The sequence below is a fragment of the Dendropsophus ebraccatus genome, chromosome 4 (genome assembly GCF_027789765.1).
Source record: "Dendropsophus ebraccatus isolate aDenEbr1 chromosome 4, aDenEbr1.pat, whole genome shotgun sequence".
NCBI lineage: Eukaryota > Metazoa > Chordata > Amphibia > Anura > Hylidae > Dendropsophus > Dendropsophus ebraccatus.
The window spans coordinates 108,523,990-108,547,635 of record NC_091457.1 but is presented as its reverse complement, the minus strand read 5'-3'; the positions used below and the strand labels follow the sequence as shown (position 1 = coordinate 108,547,635).

The 23,646-nt window shown below is 42.8% G+C and overlaps 1 protein-coding gene and 1 long non-coding RNA gene across 2 annotated transcripts; one reads left to right on the top strand and one right to left on the bottom strand.

The window, feature by feature from the left end:
* The first annotated feature begins 118 nt into the window (after positions 1-118).
* On the top strand, positions 119-10,358 carry LOC138788614 (uncharacterized). The gene is made up of 4 exons (XR_011362624.1): positions 119-190; positions 7,748-7,943; positions 8,579-8,634; positions 9,024-10,358. It is a non-coding gene; the product is annotated as an uncharacterized lncRNA (long non-coding RNA).
* Positions 3,137-22,653, bottom strand: IRAK2 (interleukin 1 receptor associated kinase 2). The gene is made up of 14 exons (XM_069966663.1): positions 21,879-22,653; positions 20,185-20,339; positions 15,114-15,293; positions 14,554-14,670; positions 14,372-14,475; positions 13,353-13,541; positions 13,205-13,269; positions 11,079-11,190; positions 9,229-9,338; positions 8,569-8,761; positions 8,014-8,076; positions 7,718-7,927; positions 7,083-7,452; positions 3,137-5,699 (listed from the first exon to the last, which is right to left on the bottom strand). Exons 2-14 carry the CDS (start codon positions 20,303-20,305, stop codon positions 5,581-5,583), a joined length of 1,953 nt encoding a protein of 650 aa, XP_069822764.1. The 5' UTR covers positions 20,306-20,339; positions 21,879-22,653; the 3' UTR covers positions 3,137-5,580.
* Between the last annotated feature and the right edge of the window lie 993 nt (positions 22,654-23,646).

The following is a 23,646-nucleotide window of genomic DNA, read 5'->3' as shown; positions in this document are numbered from 1 at the left end:
ACGCATTGGATAAACCCTATTTAATATGCATGAGACTTCACATAGCGCAGACAAAAGCCGTCTGCGTTGTAGCCAATCAGATCATCTTTCCTTGCCGCGCCCCTGAAACCTGATTGGTTGCTGATCTATAACGGTTATCTTTTTGCTACAGCGTTGCAGCATACAATGAGCTCCAGGCCTGCTCCTATGTGTAAGCAGCCATTATAATTTACCTATGCTATAACACTGAGCCAATGGTGGAGGTCATACATAGTAGTTCCCTGCAGGGTCAATGATCATAGTATGCAGAGAGCTCCCTCTGCTGGTGACTGCAGGAACACAGCTTTTTTCAGGTATTGTCTGTGCTGAAGTTTTGGAGCTGTGTGTCAGAGAAGTAGACCTATGCATACCTCCCAACTTTGGCTGAGAGGAAAGAGGGACATGGACACGCCCCTAACCACACCCAAAGACACATCCCTAAATCAGTCATAAACGTGACGTTTCGGCAAGTCGATCGCCATTTTCACGCTTCAAAATGGTGACTGACTCGCTGAAATGTCGCGTTTGTGACTGTTTGCTGTGCTGCACTATTTGTTAATGCTTTGCACGTTGATGGAATAAACACTTCTTTTGCAACATAGAAGTTGGAGTGCCATGAAGTATCTGTATGGTATAGACATCTATCTCTGGTCAGGATTTAATTTGCTGGCACCAACATCATGGCTTGTGCTGCTGACATTTGTTATGTCTGTCTGTCTATCTATCTATCTATCTATCTATCTATCTCCTATCTATTAGATAGATAGATAGATAGGAGATACAGACAGAGATAGATAGACGGACGGACAGATAGATAGGAGATAGATAGATAGTTTATCTAAGTAAAGCCTCTCTGTCTACCAGAAAAATAAAAAAGGATACTCACATGGCAGCACAGCAGTGGATTTCTCAGCAGTAGTGGCTATGTGCACAGCCTCACACACAGCTCGCAGCCCCCGCAGCTCCTATCTCCAGTCCTGCGGCCCCTGCACTCTCTTCACTCCTGCTTGTCCCCGACATGTGACGTCATCAGCAGCGTGGAGAAGATAAGCAGGGGAGAAGATAAGCAGGGGGAGAAGATGAATGCCAGTGCCGCAGGGCTGGAGATAAGAGCTTCGGGGGCTGGGAGCTGTGTGGCATGTAAGCTGCCTGCTCAGGGCTCTGAAAGGGACAGAGCATCTGACCCTGTCAGCGGCCACTGAATGATACTGAAGGCCACAGCTGCTGAGTGTCAGATGGCCTTTAGTGTCAGTCAGTGACCCCCCCCTCCGACTGGTAATCTGGGCCTGATACACTGCTGATCACTCTGCTGTCTGACTGCACGCCTCCCCCCTCCGACCCCAGTCGGAATGCATAGAAGTCAGACAGCAGAGTGATGAAGACCCCCCTTCCCCATGATCAACACCTTCCCTGTCAGCTAGCCTCCCCCCACCACATACTCACTGAAGTTCTGTGCTTCAGCCCTCCAGCGTCTCCTTCCTCTTGACTCTCCTGCTCCGCGCCGGAACGCAGGGGATGAGAGAGACCTCTTGTGACCGGAGGCAGAATGCAGCTTCCGGCCACAAGAGGGAGCTAATCACAGCCCCGCATCTGCGAGCGCTCATCAGGAGCACTTGAAATTAAAGGGCCAGGTATGTTTTGGGAAGCGGGACATGACCCCGAAATCGGTACTGTCCCGCTTGATCCGGGACGGTTGGTAGGTATGGCTATGACTGCTATGTAGTGACCCGGTACGGGCCGCTAAGTCTTATTGCACCCTGAGTAAGGTAACTCCCTTCGCTTTACACAGTTGGGGATGAAGTATTCCTTGTAGTTAGTGTTTTCCCCACTAGGTGCTGCTCTGTCTTGTATGCAGTATGTGAAGCTCGGCTGAAGGAGCTAATGGGTTAACTGTTTTTGTCACATGTGATGTCTTGTCCACTTACAGGTGCCGCTTTCCCTCCTGTCTCTACACTGTCTTTTCTTTGTGCTCACACAGCGGCCCAGTGAATACTTTACCTGTCCGCCATTCTGGCCTGCTTCAGTGGCTCCCAGCTCCCTGACACCAAGAGCCACAGAAGCAGGCCAGAATGGCGGACAGGCCACGGCGGGTTGAGGGGATTGCGATTTACATTCTCCGAGTATGTAAACCTAATCAAACTGACAGTGCCAGAATCGCAGTGGATCTTGCTGTGATTTCGGTACGTGTGAACCCACCCTAAGACATGCTTTGGTTGGATATGTTGTATTGATGAAATACAAGGTATTCTAGTGTAATAACAGTACTTTTTTTTATTTTTAGGGATATGGTGCCAACAAATTCTGCAGCACTTTACAATGTTAGAGCTAAATACACAGACAAAATTAGACATTACAAAAATACATATGTAACCATCAAGTCAAACATGAGGAGAGAGGGTGCTGCTCCAGGTATTTCGGCCCTGCTCACAGGCGCTTGTAATCTAAGTACAATTGCCAGATGTTTACCGCCAGGCCACTCTTTTGGCATGGTGGCTGCACTCGTATCTACCCCCTCTTCATTGACATATGTAATCGGAAAATAGTCTAGTAAACCTGTCACTAGCTTCATGTTGCCCAAACCACAGGCAGCATAAAACACGTGCCATTTCAGAGGAATTATAGTTCTATCTTCATCTGGAAAAAGGACTTTAGTCATTGGGGCAGTACTCAGCTCTGATTAACCGATCCCTCCATATACTGAGTTAGGGAGAGATCTGTCAATCAGCACCAGGAAACACCCTGATGACTCTGAGCCAAAGGTACAACTATAATTAAAGGGATAGTTCAGCAAAAAAAAAATCTTTCAAATTAACTGGTGCCAGAAAGTGCCAGGGATTTGTAATTTACTTCTATTAAGAATCGCAAGTCTTTCAGTACTTATCAGCTGCTGTGTGTCCTGCAGGAAGTGGTATTCTTTCCAGTCTGAAGAGCAGGTGAGGTTCTGGACAGTTCCTGACATGGATAGAGGTGGCAGCAGAGAGCACTGTGTCAGACTGGAAAGAATATACCACTTACTGAAGGACATACAGCAGCTGATAACTACTGGAAGACTGGAGAGTTTTTAATATAAGTAAATTACAAATCTCTGCCACTTTCTGGCACTAGTTGATTTGAAAGAATTTTTTTTTCTTAACTACCCCTTTAATGTGAAACGGCACAGCCTCTCACAGTGACTCAGGTATCATTGTGATAAGGGAGTTATTCAGCTTTTCATACTGCCTGTGGTTTGTGCAGCACGAAACTAGTGAAAGGTTGTGACATTTAGAGACTGATAACGTAATGAAAGACACAGTTCTAATGTATCTGATCAGTTTTATTTCATACAATTTATAAAATTGACAATTATATACATTATTACTTAAAGTAAATATTATATTTATATAAAAAATTCTGAAAGATAATGCTGCAGTGTGGAAGTGATGCAAAATGCCAAGTCTGTTCATTGCTGGTCACATGGCTAAAATCCAGGTGGGCTGCTATTCAAGTGTCACTGTCGTTTGTAAAAACTTTTTGACTTGTCAAAAGTTTTGATTGGTCCGGTACAGATAGAGAGAATGAGCCGGAAGAAGAACGCGCTAAGCACAGTCCTCTCCCAACTCTGTGTCACGTGATCAGTCGGGTTCCATCTGATTGCCTGGAGCCCGACCGATATCACATGACAATCGGTACGTGTCTGAACACTCAGACCTGGACCGATCAAAACTTTTGACATGTTTCTATGACATGTCAAAAGTAGTTTTTTTTTTGTTTTTTGTTTTTTTCAATAAACTCTTTAACAACAAAATTTTCGGACAGAAAGGAGCCAAACAGAGGGGACAGGCACACCCCAAACAAACCTACAAGGGCAGTAGCACAATCAGGCAGAGTAAAAAAAAAAAAAAAGAGGGTAAGTATAAGGCAATAACTAAAGTCATACATCGTAGCTCTAGAAAAGAAAGCGCTTGCGGGTTATCCCTCCGTCGGTCCCCACTATCTTTTGCTCTAGACCACAAGAAACAGGGGGGACAAGTGACGTGTCAGACTCGCTCAGCCAGTCAGCGGCCGAGGCGGGATCCCGCTACTGCCGCTAACTGGCTGATCGGGCCTGACACATCACTACTCGGGTCCCCGTTTAGACCAGGAAGCTGCTGGGGGACTGGGAACCAGAGAGGAGGGACAGTGGACCCCCACGCTGGATTCGGGGAGGTAGATGCCTGTTGTTATGTTCAGCCTGCTCCTCCTGGGCTGTTTTCAGAAAAATGTCGGCCCCCTGGACATCTCCTTTAATGTCCAGCCAAGATAGGGAGGAATATTTGAACCAACAGCACTGCTCACTCCTGTATGTACATCCATGCTCAGACATGACAAATGACCAATGACCTATTCTCAGAACATAACTGACTTAGAGGTAGTCTCTGCTGAGGTAGTTGAAGCTGGTCCCCAGAGGGTACTGTAGTAGTGTTAAAGAAGCAGTTATTATTCCCCCCCCCTGGTAGGCGCTGGCACATATACTCACCACAGCTGATCGTTGTCCCGCAGCGCTGCTTCATTCTGGCGCGCTCACTTCAGCCTCTGCAGTGACTCCTCTTCTCTGTCCTGTGATTGAATGCCGGAAGTGCATAGAGAATGCATTGAAGCACGTGAGTTCCGGCGTATAATCACAGGAGACAGAAGAGGAGTCACAGCAGAGGCGGAAGTGAGCGTGCGCCGGATTTAAACAGCGCCACAGGACCGGAACGAAGCCGCACCGCAGGACACCGATCAGCTGCAGTGAGTATACGTGTCAAATAATTTTTGTGAACTGCTTCTTTGGAGTGTGTTCACACGTACAGGATCTGCAGCAGATTTGATGCTGGGTTCAGTTATTTAGATCAAATCTGCTGCGGATCTGCATTTGTCATTTGACTAAATGAATAAACACAGCATTAAATCGCACTGTAAAATCAGCTGCAGATCTGCAGCGGATTTTACAGTGCAGATTTAATGCTGTGCTCATTCATTTAAGCAAGTCTGCTGCGGATCCGCAGCAGAAAATCAGCTGCAATACGGTACGTGTGAAGCTACCCTTAAAGCAATTTTCCAAGCAAATGTAAAACTTCATGTATTACCTCCCCATGCATTAGTACAATAACAAAGTGCTTACCCCAGAAAGCTCTTACTGTTCCCGCAGTTAAAGCCTTTGGTTTCCTGCTTCCAATGGCGTCCCACTTTCTTTTTAGCTCTGTGACTGGCTGAGCAGGGTGCAGGATATCATTGGAAGCTGGCAGAGCAGAAGAGCAGCTAGAACCAGAAGATCTGATAGTGGGATCAGAGGAGGTGTAGGGGAGGGTAAGTATGCACTCATTTATTGTACTAATGTACAAACAAGCAGCATATGAAATTTTCCATTTGCCCTGAAAACCTATGTAATAACGCAAACTACTGTAATGGCGCAAACTACGGCCGTTGTTATGACATACAGCCGCGTTTTGTACATAGTGTGAACCCTGCCTAAAGGTGTATCTGTCACCTGCAACAACTAAAAGTTCATCACATTCTCAGCCTTCAAAATGTCTGTGCATTCAGGTGACAGATACACTGAACTCAAGCTGACTCAAACAGAACCGAGCTGTCCACCTTCTCGTCTGCGTACAGTTTAATCTCCTCCATTAGCTTCAGTTTTGCTTCATTTACTTCAATTCCCCAAGATGGCTCATTGCTTTCTGGTAAGTGAGGTGGAAAAAAAATAAAAAAGTATTATTTCCATTTTTATCAGCTTCTCGCTGTTGATTTCCAATAACAAAAAACACTGGATATTTTAGAACCTTGTTAGATAGGAACTACGCTTGGCAAAAGCTTTAGCACTTTCTGAGGTTGCAAAAGATTTTTTTTTCACAAACTGTGCAACTTTGTGCATTACTATGGAGAAATTATTGCATGACTTTTCATTGACCACAAATTATTTTGTAGTCTGGGTTATACATACCCACATAACATAAACCACTGTAATATAGCCATATCTCATGAGGTATGCAGGGTCAGCATATAAAATGCCTGTCACCTATGATCTTTATAGCCTTAAAGGGATAATCCAGGATTAGAAAAATATAATGGCTTTCTTCTAAAAACAGCACCACATTTTTTTTATTAAAGTATTGTATTGCCCCCCCAAAGTTATACAAATCACCAATATACACTTATTACGGGAAATGCATATAAAGTGCTTTTTTCCCTGCACTTACTACTGCATCAAGGCTTCACTTCCTGGATAACATGGTGATGTCACGACCCGACTCCCAGAGCTGTGCGGGCTGTGGCTGCTGGAGAGGATGATGCCAGGGGGACACTGAGGGACGCAGCGCACTGGAGGGACACTGAGCATCCCTCTGCCATTATCCTCTCCAGCAGCCACAGCCTGCACAGCTGTGGCATTTAGGCGTGACATCACCATTTTATCCAGGAAGTAAAGCCTTGATGCAGTAGTAAGGGATGCAGGGAAAAAAGCAATTTATGTATATTTCCTGTAATAAGTGTATATTGGTGGTTTAATAAAAGGACCATGCCACCGATATGTACGTGCCTGCAAGGTGGTATGAATATTCTTTTCCAATTATCTAAATGGTACATTTGCTTTAAATAACCGCCTTGGAGTGATCACCCAGTGCAGGCTATATGAAGTTAGCAGTGCTGTGAGCAGGTGGACTGAACAAATAAGGGATGGATGGGCTACACACAGAGAACATGGCAGGCTTTCATTTTGCCACCGCTATGTGTTCTGCAGTATGCTAAGACACGCTATTGCAGTGCAGCTTAACATAAAGTATCTAAACTAGGGAATTCTGGTATCAAAACAATTTTCGCCACCTAGTATCAATAGTAGTATGGATATTTCGGTGCATCGTGCATTACTACTAGAGACAATTTTGTCTCTCTTCTTAGGATTGATGGGGGTCCCAGTAGTTGGCCTCCCACTAATCAGCTTGTTATCCTCTATCCTAGATGGGAATACCCATACAAATGACATGTCAGCTAAACCCACTGATTTTGATAGTATAGTTCTATATGAGATATATATTAGTTAGATAGAGAGAGATATTGTAAATTACCTGTTGGTGAATTTAACATAGTTTGGGGAAAGGTCTTTTTTGGGGTACATGTGTTGGCTTGATGTCCAGCAGACAACGCCCCAGCCTGAGAAGACAGTTCAGTCCCATACCAGCTGTCACCAGGATAGAAGCTAAAGCTTCCAGATTCATCCAGTTCACACGGACTCCTTTTGAACACCTCATTTCGAGGTGGGTAATATGCTGCACCCTTGGTGGAACTACTAGGCAGCTCTACTGCTTCTCCTTGGACATAGCCTATTGACAAGGATTCATCACTTTCCTCTGGGATGTTTACACTAGACATCTCCTCTTGGGATTCCTCAACAGAGGCTGTGAATGACTCTTGAGCTTTTTTCATCATACTTATGACCTGTTGTTCAATAGAAGAAAAATTAAGGGTTAATATAACTGCCTGTAACAGTGGCTAAACTCTATGTTCACTAATGGTCCGCCAGACTTATGGACTAGGGGCATGATGTTTTCAAGTATAATGTGCCTGGATTTCCATTCATTCTTACTTATTAGAAACATGAAGAGCCAAAGGAAATGTGGTAGAGACTTTTTTTGATAAAGGAGTCATGTTGGCATTGCTAAATGGCTGAAGACAGCAATATTGCATATATATCACAAGTTACCTCTGTTAATGAAGTTCTCTTTTTGGTCAGACACAGGCAGACCGCAGAAGCCCAATGGATCGCAGAACTTATTTCCAGTCGGCTAAGTCTTTTGTCTCTGTATTTTTGGGCAATTTCTCTTGCACACAGAAGATCCACAGACTCCGTTCTACGGCTGTTGGACTCCAGTTTTACTTTCATCTGCTCCACCTCAGTCAGTATAAGATCTTTCTGGAGAGGACAGTAGGTATGTCATAAGTTAAATCCAGAGAAGAATCAGAACTAAAGCCTGTACACATCACTATGTATATTCTTACCAGGTAGATGGGATCTCTGTCCTTGTCAACAGGCTTTAGTCCTGTAAGAAGTTCTGCTAAAACCTAAAACATGATATAGGATTATTAAAGTTAGATGGAAGAACATCTGATCAGCCAATGATCACCCAATGATTATAATAAGCTGCAAAGTATTAGCAATTGACTAAAATATTGCACTATAGCAAAGGTAAAACCTTCACAAGCTGCTTGACCCTTCTACAGTCCATTACAACAGAGACAAGAGGTCCTGTTACCCTTGTCCCATTTTCAGGATCTGTAGCATAGGTACAGACTGAACACTTCTCACAGCTAAGGGTTCGTTACAGTTGCATCCAGTCTATACAATTCTGTGACCTAAACACATTAGCAGCACACAACATTCTCATAACCTGCAGGTTTTGTCTGTATGGGATTTTTATTTTCCAATTCAGTGACAGTAAGCAGAGATATTGAACTTAAAATAATATATTTAATGAATTATTTATTTATTTAAACATAGACCAGGAGCCGGCCAGCATATGCTGCTTTTTACTTGTTGATATTCTTTGTACTTACTACACCACAGGAGAAGATGTCTGTCTGTGCAGTCAGCTGACCGCTCCTCAGGTAGCTATCAGGCAGGTAAGGCTGGAACCTTTGTAGCTCGTAGGTTTTCACATTCGTGTAATTTGCTGATCGGTCAGGACAGAATCGGGTCCCTGCATGGCCCAACTTTGCAGTGAAATCCTCGTTGAGGAAGATGTTGGAACTAGGAAAGTCAAGACAACAACAGATTAATGGAAGGATCTGAGATCCTATATAAATTATCTCCATTCTGTGGCTCTTCAAATGCAGTCAAACTACAACTCTACAACTACAGCAGTCTGGTTATCATGGTGCATATGCAGTGATTTTTATGGAAAACCAATAGCAGCACTGCTAGTTCTTATAGTTTATTATTCATGTGCACAAGTTCAAAGTTCTGTGCTTCATACAGCCATATATTAACACTAACATGTCTAATTCTGCAGGAACTATAAAAGAGGAAGCAATATTCGGCACATAGGATGTAAGACGTATTGGGCTTCTAATGTCCGTCATTTAAGGAGGATGTTTACACCATGCTACAGTACTGTGTGGAGTTAAGGAAGTAAGAGAATGGTTAGTGCGGCACATGTGGTTACTGCGAGATGAAGCGATACTTGGATAGTTTCCGCACAGACACACTGGTCTCACCTCTTGATGTTTCCATGAAAAATCCCAGCATCATGCAAGTGGGCAACACCTTGTAACAGACCATCAGCAATAGCAAGTCTACTCTCCCAGCCAAGAACACAAGTTCCCACCTTAAAAATGTACAGGATATAATAATTTAATACAGAATACATTTACATAAAAACCAAATCACTTCTAAATACATGACATTACTGTACTGAGCGTGTACTATACTCCAGAGCTGCACTCACTGGCAGCTTGATACACCTGGCTCACTATTCTGCTAGTAGTCTACCTTACATTTTATATCCTATACTGATCATGTGTTTTCTGTCAGAGCAGACCTCACTATACTGCCAGTACTGTTACTGTATTACTGTACTGTAAATGTTACTGTAAGTTCTGGTGAATGTTGTGAAGTGCATCTAAGGTGGGAAAAACTAACTTCCACTCCACAGTGTAGCAGCTCAGCTAAGATGTTAGAGGTTTGCTTGACCCCAAGTTTGCAGCCCTGGAGAATAGTCAATGCAGCTCTGAAACACAACAAAAAATGTAACTCAGGATCAATACAAGATATGTAATGTGATATATGTATAAGAGGTCTGCTCTGAAGTATAATACAAAGTGTTACTCAGGATCAGTGTAACAAATAATGCCATGTATCTACAAAGTGACACTTTTTATATAGATTATTTATATATGCTGTAAGGGTATGTCCAGACTACGCAATCCCGGCGGATCACCCACCATGGATTCCGCAGCTCACGGACACGCACATCTCCGTTGGTCCCATAGGCTTCATTCTATGGTTTGCCAGATTATGCCAGTTTGGCGGGTGATCTGCCGGGATTCCATAGTGTGGACATATCATAACATGGTAAACTGAAGTGATCATACCCTTTAAAAGACAAGCACAGAAACATATAGAGCTAAGCAATAAAGGGACATTTATATTTATGGAAATTGTTCTAGCATTAAGTATTTCCAGGTTCCCATCTGTTAAGGGGTCTAGTGAGTGAAATTCAGGAAAATAGACATTATCTCATAATGGAAATTCTATTAAGTTGTCAGTAAATTCATTGACTAGGGGAAGAGCACAGAGGAAACAGACAAGAACATACAGGAAGGAGCTGCAGACTTCATGTAGACAGCCATAGAGCTGCTATCACCCCAGGAATGTTGATCTGCTAAAGAAGATTTTCTCCTTTGGCTAAATTCCCATTGACTGGGTTATCCCAATAAGCTACCTTTTATCCAGAGGAGATGTAATAACAAGCTGATTAGTGGGAGTCTAGCAGCTGGGATACCCACTGGTCACAAGAAAAGAGGACCCTCGTCCCCAAGTTAAATGGAATGGAAGCTCTCATGCTTGTACTCAGCTGTTCTGGGCTATTTTTAAAGGTTCCATAGAAGGATAATGGGGTGGAGGCAAGCATGCTCCTTCTCCATTTACTTACAAGACAATTGATCTCCACTTGAGCAAGGGGGGTCCCCAGTGGTTGTACCACCGCTTATCAGCCAGTTATCACCTATCCTACACAATATCCTGTATATCAGTGCAGAATTGTGCTGAATGAGTTGTAGAGTTTAGGGAAAGCTGTTATTACTGCCATATGATGGATGTCATATGATAACAAGAACAGCTCGTAAACAGCGTGTTTTCTAGTTCATGCCGATCACACAGTAGGTGTGACGGCATGTAGGTAAGGAAATGTCTAAGTATTCACAGGGAGAACATGCAGCATGCATGCTTATGGTACTGCACTTACATGTGAGCCCATAATAAAAGAAATAAAATCGTCCTCTGTAGAGAAGAAAATTGAGATCAAGCTTTCTTAACTGTTTGGAGAGACAATAAGGGTAAGACTCACTTTCTGTAAAGCAACATCCAGGGATCCGTTTTTCATGAACTGGTGGACAAGGTACTGATGTCTGGTCTCCACACAGAAACCGAGCAGCTTCAGCAGATTTGGATGGTGACATCTGTACATCAAAATGCAAGGTAAGACTTTCCAAACTCATGTACTGACATGTATCCCGAGTATTCGTGTCTATACACGTTAGAGTTATGACTAAATCTACTGAGCTCAGCTACATGTACTGTATATAGTGAGTTGTAAGGAACAGCTGACGGTCCAAGATCGGCCAAGTTTATTTAAGAGGCGTATACCTCCCAATAAATTTGTTGCATATTATTCATCACACATCAGTTTAAATCTCACATATACAATGCCAGTCTTAGTAAATTTCCTCCAAAGTTTGGTAGAAAGTTTCAGAAGTTTTCATTATACAGTGATTATTCTTTATATAAAAGCTGCTTGATCACTTTAAAGTGTCACTGTTGTTTGGGAAAACCTTTGACATGTCTGAGTCTGAGAGTACAGACCCGTAACAATCGGGAGAATGAGTGGAAGAGGAAGCGCCACAGTGCGTCCTCTCCCTGCTCTGTGTTAGAAAAATATAAGACTATGGAGCCTGACTCTTTTTTTTCTTACACAGAGCAGGGAAAAGACACACTGCAGCACGGTCTTCTTCCCGCTCGGTATGGGTCTGAACACTCTGACCCAGACCGATCAAAACTTTTGACATATCTTTATGACATGTCAAATGTTTTCCCAAACGACAGTAACACTTTAAGGCTGGGTTCACACTATGTATATTTCAGTCAGTATTGTGGTCCTCATATTGCAACCAAAACCAGGAGTGGATTAAAAACACAGAAAGGATCTGTTCACACAATGTTGAAATTGAGTGGATGGCCGCCATTTAATGGCAAATATTTGCTGTTATTTTAAAACAACGGCTGTTATATTGAAATAATGGCAATTATTTACTGTTATATGACGGCCATCCACTCAATTTCACCATTGTGTGAACAGAGCCTTTCTGTGTTTTTAATCCACTCCTGGTTTTGGTTGCAATATGAGGACCACAATACTGACTGAAATATACGTAGTGTGAACCCAGCCTAAAGGAGATGTAACCCCCGCAGACATAGGCACCAATTGACAGAGACTGTTCCACTGACAATGAATGAGAAACGTTAATATGACCTAAGAGAGGTAATTCTGTACAAATCACTTTTCAGCTTCCTTCTTATCATCACAGACAAAAAAATATATCTAAAAGTCACAGCTTAGTTTTAGGTTTAAAGGCATAGTCCCCTCTTAAGTCTTTGTCTTTCTAGTTTAACTTGTAGGACTCATAAAGTTAAATATTTTAGCAAATACATTTATGTAGCAAACTTGTCTCCTTCTCCTGATGTGCTGCTCTTTTCCTCTCTTCTTTGACAGTGGTCTGGCTGGTGTATATAGCTATAATGTAGATGTATAAATATATAGTATATGTATACAATACTATATTTATATATACACCAGCAGAGTGGTGATCAATAACCTAATAAAAATATTAAACCTAATAAGCCATATGAGCACACAGATCGCTGAAGTAGCTTTTGTGCTGTCTTCGTTTAATCCAGTGTCTAGTAAGGCCATATGAAGCACTGGGGGCTGAGGCTACCACCTCAAGAGCACCGATCTGGCTGGCCTGCTCAACTAATAATCATTGCTCCCAGAATCCTGCTCCACACTGATGGGGGGCAACACCTTTGAAGCAGCTATCTGTGGATGGATACATTGCTTTGGTATTTCCCTGGTCATATCATCATTGAGTTGGATATTGACTGAAGTGGCCACTTAATATGGTGGTTTTGGTGGTCTCTGTACAGAAGCCATCCCTTTTTTAAGCTCTTCCCTGTATAGATATCTGGCTAGTCCCGTGTTTAGAGACTCATAACTGAGGCTCTGCAGACCTTTTTGCATAATAATAATCATTAAAAGGGCTGGCAGGCCTGGGGGCGGATCAGTGCTCTGGGGGTGGTAGCTTGTACTTTCATCCTCAGCGCCCCATGTGCAATAGGGAGATATCAGCAGGTAACAATAAACAATAGGACATTTTCTGATAAAACATTCCCTTTGAGATCATAAGTGCTTCTTACCGAAAACCTATTTGTGCTTCTTTTTCATAGAATAAATCTGTCTTATCCAGTTGTTCTATGGTCACCTAGAGAAAGCACGAACATGAGTGTTACCCTCTGTGCAGGAGAAATGTATACTAAATCAGAATCCAATGATTTTATAAATCACCTCCTTTAGCCTCTTTATTGCATACACATTGTCTCCTTTCTTTCCAATGAAGACTTCAGCAAACTGTCCACTGTATATTTTCCTGTCCACACTGAATCTGTTGGTGGCTTCCTCCAGTTGTTGTTTTGTCCAGTGCTGGCATGTGGTGTTTAGTGACAAGCTGATCTCTTGCTGTGGAATACTGAGCACCTTCCATAGTACAGGATAATAATGTTAGCATTCAGGTAATACCATTATGGTCCATATCACTATATACAAGAAGATGTACAACTTATACTAGCTGTACATATATAATTATATACCAGAAGATGCCCAGGTTATACCAGCATGGACTATATCACTATATACAAGAAGATATATAATTTTTACCAGCTTTACATATACACTCACCGGCCACTTTATTAGGTACACCTGTCCAACTGCACGTTACCACTTAATTTCTAATCAGCCAATCACATGGCGGCAACTCAGTGCATTTAGGCATGTAGACATGGTCAAGACAATCTCCTGCAGTTCAAACCGAGCATCAGTATGGGGAAGAAAGGTGATTTGAGTGCCTTTGAACATGGCATGGTTGTTGGTGCCAGAAGGGCTGGTCTGAGTATTTCAGAAACTGCTGATCTACTGGGATTTTCACGCACAACCATCTCTAGGGTTTACAGAGAATGGTCCGAAAAAGAAAAAACATCCAGTGAGCGGCAGTTCTGTGGGCGGAAATGTCTTGTTGATGCCAGAGGTCAGAGGAGAATGGGCAGACTGGTTCCAGCTGATAGAAAGGCAACAGTGACTCAAATAGCCAACCGTTACAACCAAGGTAGGCAGAGGAGCATCTCTGAACGCACAGTACGTCCAACTTTGAGGCAGATGGGCTACAGCAGCAGAAGACCACCCGTTACTAGCATGGTGTACCTAATAAAGTGGCCGGTGAGTGTACAATACACAATGGTACCCAGATTATACCTATGTGGATATGAAAACATACCGACTTGTGAAAAGTGACAAAGACACACATACTGTACCTGATCTGCACTGGATATCTGGTCACAATAGGAGTCTATCCGTAGGGACCTCACCAGTTCTGATGGGGGTGGAGGTGGTGAAGGGAGTGACTGCGAGTTGATTTCTGTAACAGAGATGAAACAGTGAGCCAGGACTGACCACCCAGATAATAGTCAGTATAATGTGGCTCTATAGTCATTACCTGGCACCTTTTCCGTAACACTGTTGCAGTTCTTGCTGCTTCTTTCTGTTCCTCCAGAAGCTTGCGGAGTTCCTCTCCTTCCATCAGTCACAGGGGACATCATGGGACTGCAGGGAGCTGTGTAAGACATCACTGTTTATTACCATAACACATATCACTTTTTATATTATTATATCCTCACAAAATGTCGACTGTGGGGATTAAATCCTAAACTTCCTTATTCTTGAATATAATTCCAGAGATACACCTAAGACTGACGCTATCACTGACAACATGGTACAAGACAGTGTCTAGTGCAGCACACCTGCACCTGCCATGTAACCTGTATAGCACTTGAGGTTGTTTTGTTACTATGAATTAAATAAAAGAATATGCATGAAGATTTGAGTGCCACATGATCATCTTTTCTACGGTTTTTCATGGTACAAGACATGTAGCCAGGAGCGAAGATCTAAGCTCTGTATGACAATGCAAATTAATATGGTATTCTGGGTTGCAGGAAATCTGGGTGACCACCTCTAAGAGTTCTGTAATGGTACTGAATAGGATGCAAGACTTACACTGTAGGAGAATTTCTAGTGCCCGGTAGAGCTCCAGCTTCTGAAGAATGAGCTCCAGGTCCTGGACAGTGGCCAACTTCTGCCCCCAGCTCCAAAGCAGCTCCCTGGTGACATAATCCCCCGTTCTCCGCCTCATGTAAAAACGTTGTATAGTGGTTTGGTCATTCATAACATGTGATGCTAATCACAAAGAAAAAGTCAGTCAAGTATTATAAATAGATGGATACAATGCCATAAATCTCTGCTTGTTTTCATTGATTACAAACATTATTGTTATTTTTTTTGGAGTACATTTATTGTCAACAATACAAATGGTGAAGCCTAAACACTTTATTTATCAAGACTGGCGTACGAGTGTGCCAATCTTAAATAAAGCCCCGCCCCCTTTACCCGGCTGGATTTACATGGCTCTTAGTACAGCTGGCCTTCCCTGAACTCAGTGCAGGCGTTGCGCAAAAATCTACATCTACTCTGAAGCGGGTGTAGATTTTTGCCTGGTTTACTCCTGTTTTTAGACATAAACCTTCATAAGTCAGGAGTGGGAGGAGGCCACCCCCTGCCTTGTGGCGTGTGCCACGGAAAAGGAGCGCACCTGCCCCTTTTTCACAGCGTATGCCAGAAGTGCATAATGATAAAATCCCCCATAAAGTACATTATATAATAATAAAACTTTACTTACATAAAACAAGTAAACACATTTAATGTAACTGAAAACCGGTCAGACAAGCCTCTGTGACCTTAAAGGGGTACTCCAGCGGGGGAGCATTTTTTTCCTGGGACCGGGGAGGAGGTGGCTGAGGGAAACAACGTCCACTCACCTCCTCGGTTCCAGAGGCGGGTCCCGCATCACGGCGCTCCGGTCCCTGGTTCCCGGCTGCTTCCTGGTGTCTGACGCGGGCCCGAGACGATACGTCTCAGGTCCAGTCAGTGACAGAGGCGGGATCTGAGCGGACTTGAAACGGATCCCTCCTCCGTCACTGACTGGCTGAGCGGACCTGAGACGTCACGTCTCGGGCCAACGTCAGACACCAGGAAGCCGTCGGGGACCGGAGCGCCACGATGCCGGAGCCACCGCTGGAACCGGGGAGGTGAGTGGATGTCGTTTCCCTCAGCCACCTCCTCCCCGGTCCCAGGAAAAAAATGCCCCCCCCTGCTGGAGTACCCCTTTTTACACGTCAGGGCTGAAAATGAGCGAACTGGCCGCCTTTTAACTCAATGCCACTTTGTGCTGCTCCTCCCAGGGTGCTGGGAAAAGCTGGATCCAGTCCTGGGGAACTTTTCCCAGTTTCACAGGACTGGATCTAGCTTTTCCCAGCCCCCGGGGAGGAGCGTTATGGAGCGGCAGTGAGTTATAAGGCAGGAGGCTGAAGAGCGGATTGCAGAGATAATGAAGCGATTCACTATTACTGTAAACTTGCTCATCTCTAGTCAGGGCACAAATCTGTCTCTTGTTCTGACAGTTGTAATAAACCCCCAGCTGTCTGTACAGGTTTTCAGCCTCTGGGTGTAAACAAGGATGTGCCCATTCATTACCAGCAAGCAGAACTTTTCAATATAAATTAAACATTTACATAAATCCTATCAACAAACTCAACCTATGTTTTAATAATATGCAGGCCGCAAGCTCCATTGTGTTAACTGACATGTCTGTGTTTTGTATGGCTGGATGGAATCCCGGCCGGAGTGTATACTATGGGCAACATGTATCACCCGGCGTACGGATGATTTTCGGCGGAAAGTGCCGAGTTGCGTATTTTTTTATTCGCAAATGGCCGATTTGCGAATAAAATATTCGCATATCGGCACTTTCCGCCGAGTACGCCGGGGGGCGGGGAGGGGGTGTGGAGGGGGCGTTACGATTTATCATTTTTTCAGCGCAAAGATATGCCGAAAACCTTCTCCACCTTTCAGGTGGCGTACGTTTTCGGCTGTGCGCACCGACGCGCAGAGGATTTATGTAGAGGCGGATTCCATTCATTCAAATACAATGTATGTTTAGCATAAGTCACGGCCATTGTTGCCAACTGCAACAATGGCAGTGATATATGCTAAACATACGTTGTGTGAACATTAGGGTGCGTATACACATACAGGATCTGCAGCAGATTTGATGGCGCAGATTTGCAGTTCTTGCTCAGTATTTTGGTCTGTATTTTTCAACCTAAACCAGGAGTGGATTGAAAACACAGAAAGGCTATGTTCACACACTGTTGAAATTGAGTGGATGGATGTTTTAAAATTAGGGATGAGCGAACTTTTGAAAAGTTTCATGAAGTTCGGATTCATACGAACCGAACCTAAAACGAACCTTGCTATAACGGCTGAATAATTGCAGCTACAATAGTGGGAGTCTAATAGGGTATAGTTTTGTTTAGTTGCAGTTGCTATTACAATGAAAAAAGTGGAAAAAATCAAAGTGCAAAAATAGTGAAAAAAAATTAGCCAAGGTGTAAGTGATTACACGGTACATAGGACAAGTTCCTTGGACCCAGTAGGGTGGAAAACAGACATTTGACAGTGGAACCAGCAGCAGTAATAGTACTGTATTGGACCCAGTATGGTTGAGAACAGACAATTAACGGAGGAGGAGGAGGAGGCAGTAGCACTTGATTGCACCCAGGAGTGTATGGTTGAGAAGAGACTATTGGAGGAGGCAGCACCACTTGATTGCATCCAGGCCAGTATGGTTGAGAACAGACAGAGGAGGAGGATGTTCAGTCTTGGAGTGGTGGCCTGGTAATCTTCGCTGATGATGTTGTTCAGCGCACTTTCCAGAACACGGACAAGTGGGATGATGTCGTTGATCCCATAGTCATGCCTGCTCACAAACAGAGTCGTGTCCTCAAAAGGGATCAACAATTGGCAGGACATGTTCGAAGAAACCTGTGCACTATGAGGTTTATCACATGTGCCATACAAGGTGTATGACTCCCTGCTGCACTGCAGAGACAATGTTCCTCCCATTGTCAGCTACAACACTTCCCACCGTTAGTTGACATGGGGTCAGCCATTCATATATCTCCTCCCTGATGGTCCAAGGGAAGCTCCTGCCCACTGTGGCTTTGTTCACCCAGGCTCACAAAATGGAGGACAGCCTGAGAGTGCCAGCCCTGACATCGTTGGTAAGACATTGGGGCAGGTTGGACTGCAGTCAAAGCGGTGGAAGGTTGCAAGCTGGTGGAGGCAGAACTTGTGTAGAACTGGCCCCCTAAAACACCCTAAAGGGGAGGTGACAGTGGCAAGAATGGGCCAACTTTCTGAATGTCTTCTGGGAGGATGTTGACCCAATGGGCAGTAACAGACATGTACTGCCCTTGGCCATAATTAAAGGACCAGACATCAGCACTCGGGTGCACGGTCTTGGACATCAAGAATCCCAATGAGACGCCAACATTTTTCTAGACAACTGTGCAGTGATGGGACTTTTTTTTTTTTTTTTGCTGGGACAGTGATGGGACTTTTTTTTAACTGTTTTTTTTTTTTTTACTTTTTTTGTTGCGGCTAAACGGGGTTTTCCTATTTTCTTTTTTGAAGCTTTCTTGTAAAGATATAAACTGAGAGATTTTCACTTAATAAAGTAGATCAGCTTGAACACTGAAGTTGCTTTCATGTGTCTTGGTTAATACTCATAGACAGCTGTCACATTACATTTTTGATTAGGCAGCACCCAGGTTTATCTGAGGAGACTAATGGTACTTTTACACGGGACGATTGATCGTTCGTTTTTGCACGATAACGGTCAAATTCGAACGATAATCGTACGTGTAAACGCAGCGAATGATCAAACGACGAGCAAAAAAATCGTTCATTTTAATCTTTCAACATGTTCACAAATCATCGTTGATCGTTCGCAAAAAATTTGCAGATTGTTCAGTGTAAACATTCTTGCAACGATTTCCCCTATGTGTGAGATAGGCTTAAACGATCGCTAAACGATCGCATAGCGAATTTTCCGTACGATATATCGTTCCGTCTAAACGCTGATCGTTAGAAAAAAACCATCGTTCATTCAAAATCGTTAATCGTGCGAATTATCGCACCGTGTAAAAGTACCATAACTTAAGGTCTCACTCTCACAGGGGTGATGTCACACATCTTGAAATTCACAGAAAACCAGGATACAAGGGATTATGGGAGTAATAATCCCTTGTATTCTGGTCTATTTTGTGATTTCATTTGTTATTGTTATTTTAACCAGATTCTGGTTTGTTATGGTTCAGTTCGCTCATCCCTATTTAAAATAATGGCCATTATTTGCCATCCACTCAATTTCAATAGTGTGTGAACAAAGCCTTTCTGTGTTTTCAATCCACTCCTTGTTTTGGTTGAAAAATAAAGAGCAAAAATACTGTGTGGGAACATAGTCATAGTTTGCTCATTATTCTCCTTACCTGCACTCACTATTTGGTTTCAGAACTAAAACCTCACAGCATTTCCAGCATGTCCAGTATCTGCACACATCTTGGTCTGGTGATCCTGGTAAGTACTATCACATGGCACTTTCACTTTACATTTGTTTGATATTCTATAGTTACTTAGCTGACTGTTTCTAGGAATCACTAGCAGAATAGTGACTCCAGCTCTGGAGTATAACATAATGCATAAGCACAATACAGATTGTAGGACAGGATCTGTAGTAAAGCTTATTATGGCCAATGCAAATGTTGAAATTTTCTATAGTAATAATACAACCATTTTGTAAAATGTTTAAATTAAAATATTCATCAATCTTTGTAATAATCTAATGACACACCAATGTGGATGTATAAAAATAACTCTATAGCAATAAACAGAGCAACATACTTTCAAAGTTACTCTCCATTAGCTGTAAACTAGTTGTGAAATTATGTCAAATTATTAACAATTTGGGTGCGTTTACACAGAGAGATTTATCTGACAGATTTTTGAAGCCAAAGCCAGGAATGGATTGCAAAAGAGGAGAAATCTCAGTCATTCCTTTATGAGCTGTTCACTGGTTATAGTCTGTTCCTGGCTTTGGCTTCACAAATCTGTCAGATAAATCTGTCTGTGTAAACGCACCATTAGGATGAAACATATGAACCGTTCTTACCAAAGCGCAACCACTCCCAGTCATTCAGGCTGTCAACGCAGCGGCAGAAATCGTCCAGAACTCTGGGTGAGATGTCGGTAATCAGAGGAGACACGCTGCCTCTGGTCAGGGAGCATGCCATGTCACCTTTTCTGTATCAGCAGCCCCAAATAGAACTACAAAAAGTCAGTAAAGTTGAAATTTAGGCAAAATCATAAATTCTATCATGAAATGCACTCGCTACAACTGAGACTGAAAGTACAAAACACTTGTTATCCATATGTTTTGCATAATAGCTTAAATGGAATTTCCATGTTTATGTAAGCAAAGCTTAAAGGGATTATCTGGGACTTTTTTTTTTTTTTTTGATGAATATGTATAAAAAAGGTTTAGTGGGAACATGGCCTAACGGTATAACCCATACCAAACATCCATAATGAGAATCATTGCTCCTATCGTCCCATAACATTTCCCATACTGGTTGTAGCTTTTTCTTATGTGAGAAAAGGTGGTGAAAATCATTCACTACGATACAATTAAAGGGGAAGTACACCTTAAAATTATCTTAAGTGTAGAGCAAGATCAATCATGGAAATCTCTAACTACAAAACACAGCAGCCCCTTCTAGAGGAGTTTGAGATGACTGACCCCTTTTAAATGTTACACAGTGATTTGCTGGTGGATTTAGCTTTTATTGGTTTTCTTTATGGTATAGCAAAAATAATTGAAGAATTCCTTTCGTCGGGTGCAAGCGTTCCCATGAGGCTGGCTCACACAAAGTATTTGGTACCATATGGCACATTATACAGATCCCCAGTTGTCTCCTGTAACAATGAATTGGAACAGGTAAAGCCCTATTTAGAACATGTTTTCAGGCTACATCAACAGTCTAGAATACATCAAAGAACTGTCAAAAGTATTTATCGCAGGATGCCCTTAGTGTACCCATTGACTTTAATAGAACCAAACCTACATTTTTTGTGGGTAGCACCACCAAAAAATATATATTTTCAGGAAACAGACATAGTAACTGGTCGATGGATATGCTATGGTATCCGTCAAAGTACTTTTTGACAGTACTTTGATGTATACATTTTACAATATAGCCCTAAAACATGATGGGGCCTTAACCTGCTGTATCAGATTGTAACAGGAAAGCATTAGAGGTCTATACAATGTACCAGCTGGCACCAAATAGCACACAAATGCCCTATGTGAACAAGCCTTATGGTAAGACTTGAAACTTATCAGAATACTTTTATTCCAGTATGCCCACATATACTGGTGACTTAGCCCCCGGGCCTGTGTTGTGAATGGGCCTAAAGTGTTTCTCTCTCTCCAGGTATCAGATACAGAGAAAAAGAATTAGGGAACATGAGAGAGACAGGGAACAGGTTGCCATCACAGCTCCAAAAGGGTTTCCTGGATAGCAAATCTGCTTAGCTACATACGACTCTGGGAAAGCAGGTTCACAAGCCATATTATATAGGTGTTTCTGGAAAATTTGGGTAGCAACCATTACGGCTGATTTTCCCCAGTGCTGCTTCGGGAGTTTTGTTCTGGATTCTCCCACTGGTGCCAATCGGAAATGAACCCTTACAACACTGCAGCTTGTGCTTTACCCTAATACATACATCTACAAATAAGGCATTAAATCCACATAACTATAGAACAACTTGTAAGTATCTCAATTCACAGGAGCACTTGCTACTTACCTGACGCTGCCAGGACCTGAAAGTGCTGAAGGGATCCGGAAATCAAGTGCTGGAAGGTTTGTTAATATCCTGGTGGTTATAGCAGACTCAGCACTGCAATCTGCTACGACAAATCCAATGATTCATTGTTGTGTCTATCCCATAGTGCTAGAGAAATTCTGGTTTATGTAATGGGAGGTGAATCATTTTAGAAGACCAGCCTATGCTGCCGCCCCTAACCTAAGCAGAGATCCCCCTAGTTCCTTCCTGTTTAGAGATACCTGCCAGCGTATCTATGTCACCCAATGCAGAACAGCAAATAGTTAACAGCCAGAACTTCCTTTTAGTAACTGGTGTGTATGAGGGAAGGTGAGGTAAGAGGCTTGAATGTCATGCAACCAGTAAAACAGGAAGTATAGCTTACAGTAAAACTGCTCTGGGGATGGAAGGGAACGGTTAGTGATAAGGTGAGGGGATCAGTCACCAGGGGGCAGGTGAGGTACTTTCCCATACATATCACAAGGCTCCACCACGCTCATTGTGCAATAAAAGGTTCTCATACACTTTAATCATTTCCTCACGACTATCACCCAGCTTTCCCAGACTCTCAGATCTGCCCAGTTATGTTGTATTTTTCCTTCAGGACTTGAATAAAATCTTTAGTCATCACCCAGTTTTCTCAGCCATGACTGAAACTGTAATCCAAAAACAGCTACCTGTCCCAGTTATGAAAAATATATGGCTTCCAGACCACATTATTTATCAGTCCCTGAAAAACAATGGATGCTAATATAGTTTCCATTCCATCACTTATCACCAAGCCTTCACTGACTCATAAATAGCAAATTCCCCTTTGTGTGATGTAATTTACATGTTGCTTCATAGCATTTAAGACTTGCCCTCACATGATGCCTGGAAAGTAACTCCTTCCACGAAAGGGGATTTCTGATCAACATGCATCACAGACAAACCTGAACCCTACAGGGCATTAAGAAGATGGGTTCTAGATGAGAAAAACAGACTGGACAAACTTTTAGTTATTCAGATTTAATGAAGGAAGTTGTGAGTGTAGCTTGTTTTCTTACGTCACCCATTAACTGTCACCATGGCTCAATAATAGAGATAATCTCTGATTTAAAGGAGTTCTTTGATATTTCAAAATTACCTGAAGGCTAAGACCAGCATAATAAAAAAGCAATACCCACCACTGAGCATGTTACTCCTGCACTGCCCCCAATAGAAATGCTGCTGTGCCTGTGCTGCTGCAGATAACCAATAAACTCTGCGGTCTCTTTCTGTATGTTCAGGTTTATGGATTTTTTTTTTTAATGCAGGTCCCAGGTAAATTTTTTTTGTTAAATATGGGAAAACCCCTGACTGACAGCTTTATCCCTATTTGTGCATATGGGGAGACCAGTGTCAGGGCCAGCACAGCCATTCAGAGTGAATCATAGACTGTTATAAGGGTACTTTTCAGTGTTTCATGCTATCCAAGGTTCGGGCACCATGGTAAAAAGTGGTAGCTTAGGAAGACTGAGTTTATTACAGATTTGTTTGTTTTAAAGTTCCATTTATGTGAGTGAAGCTTGCTTATATTAATGGACCTGCAGCAAAACTAACCTTATTAACATGAGGTATAGGGCAGAATTCCAGTGTCACAAATGTCTACAACTCTGCCTCATGTGAACTCACAGTTGAGGCCCTTTTACATGGGCTGATTACTGGCAACGAGTGTTCCTAGGAATATCATTCAGCCGATAATTGGGCTCTGTAAAAGATCAGCCGATAA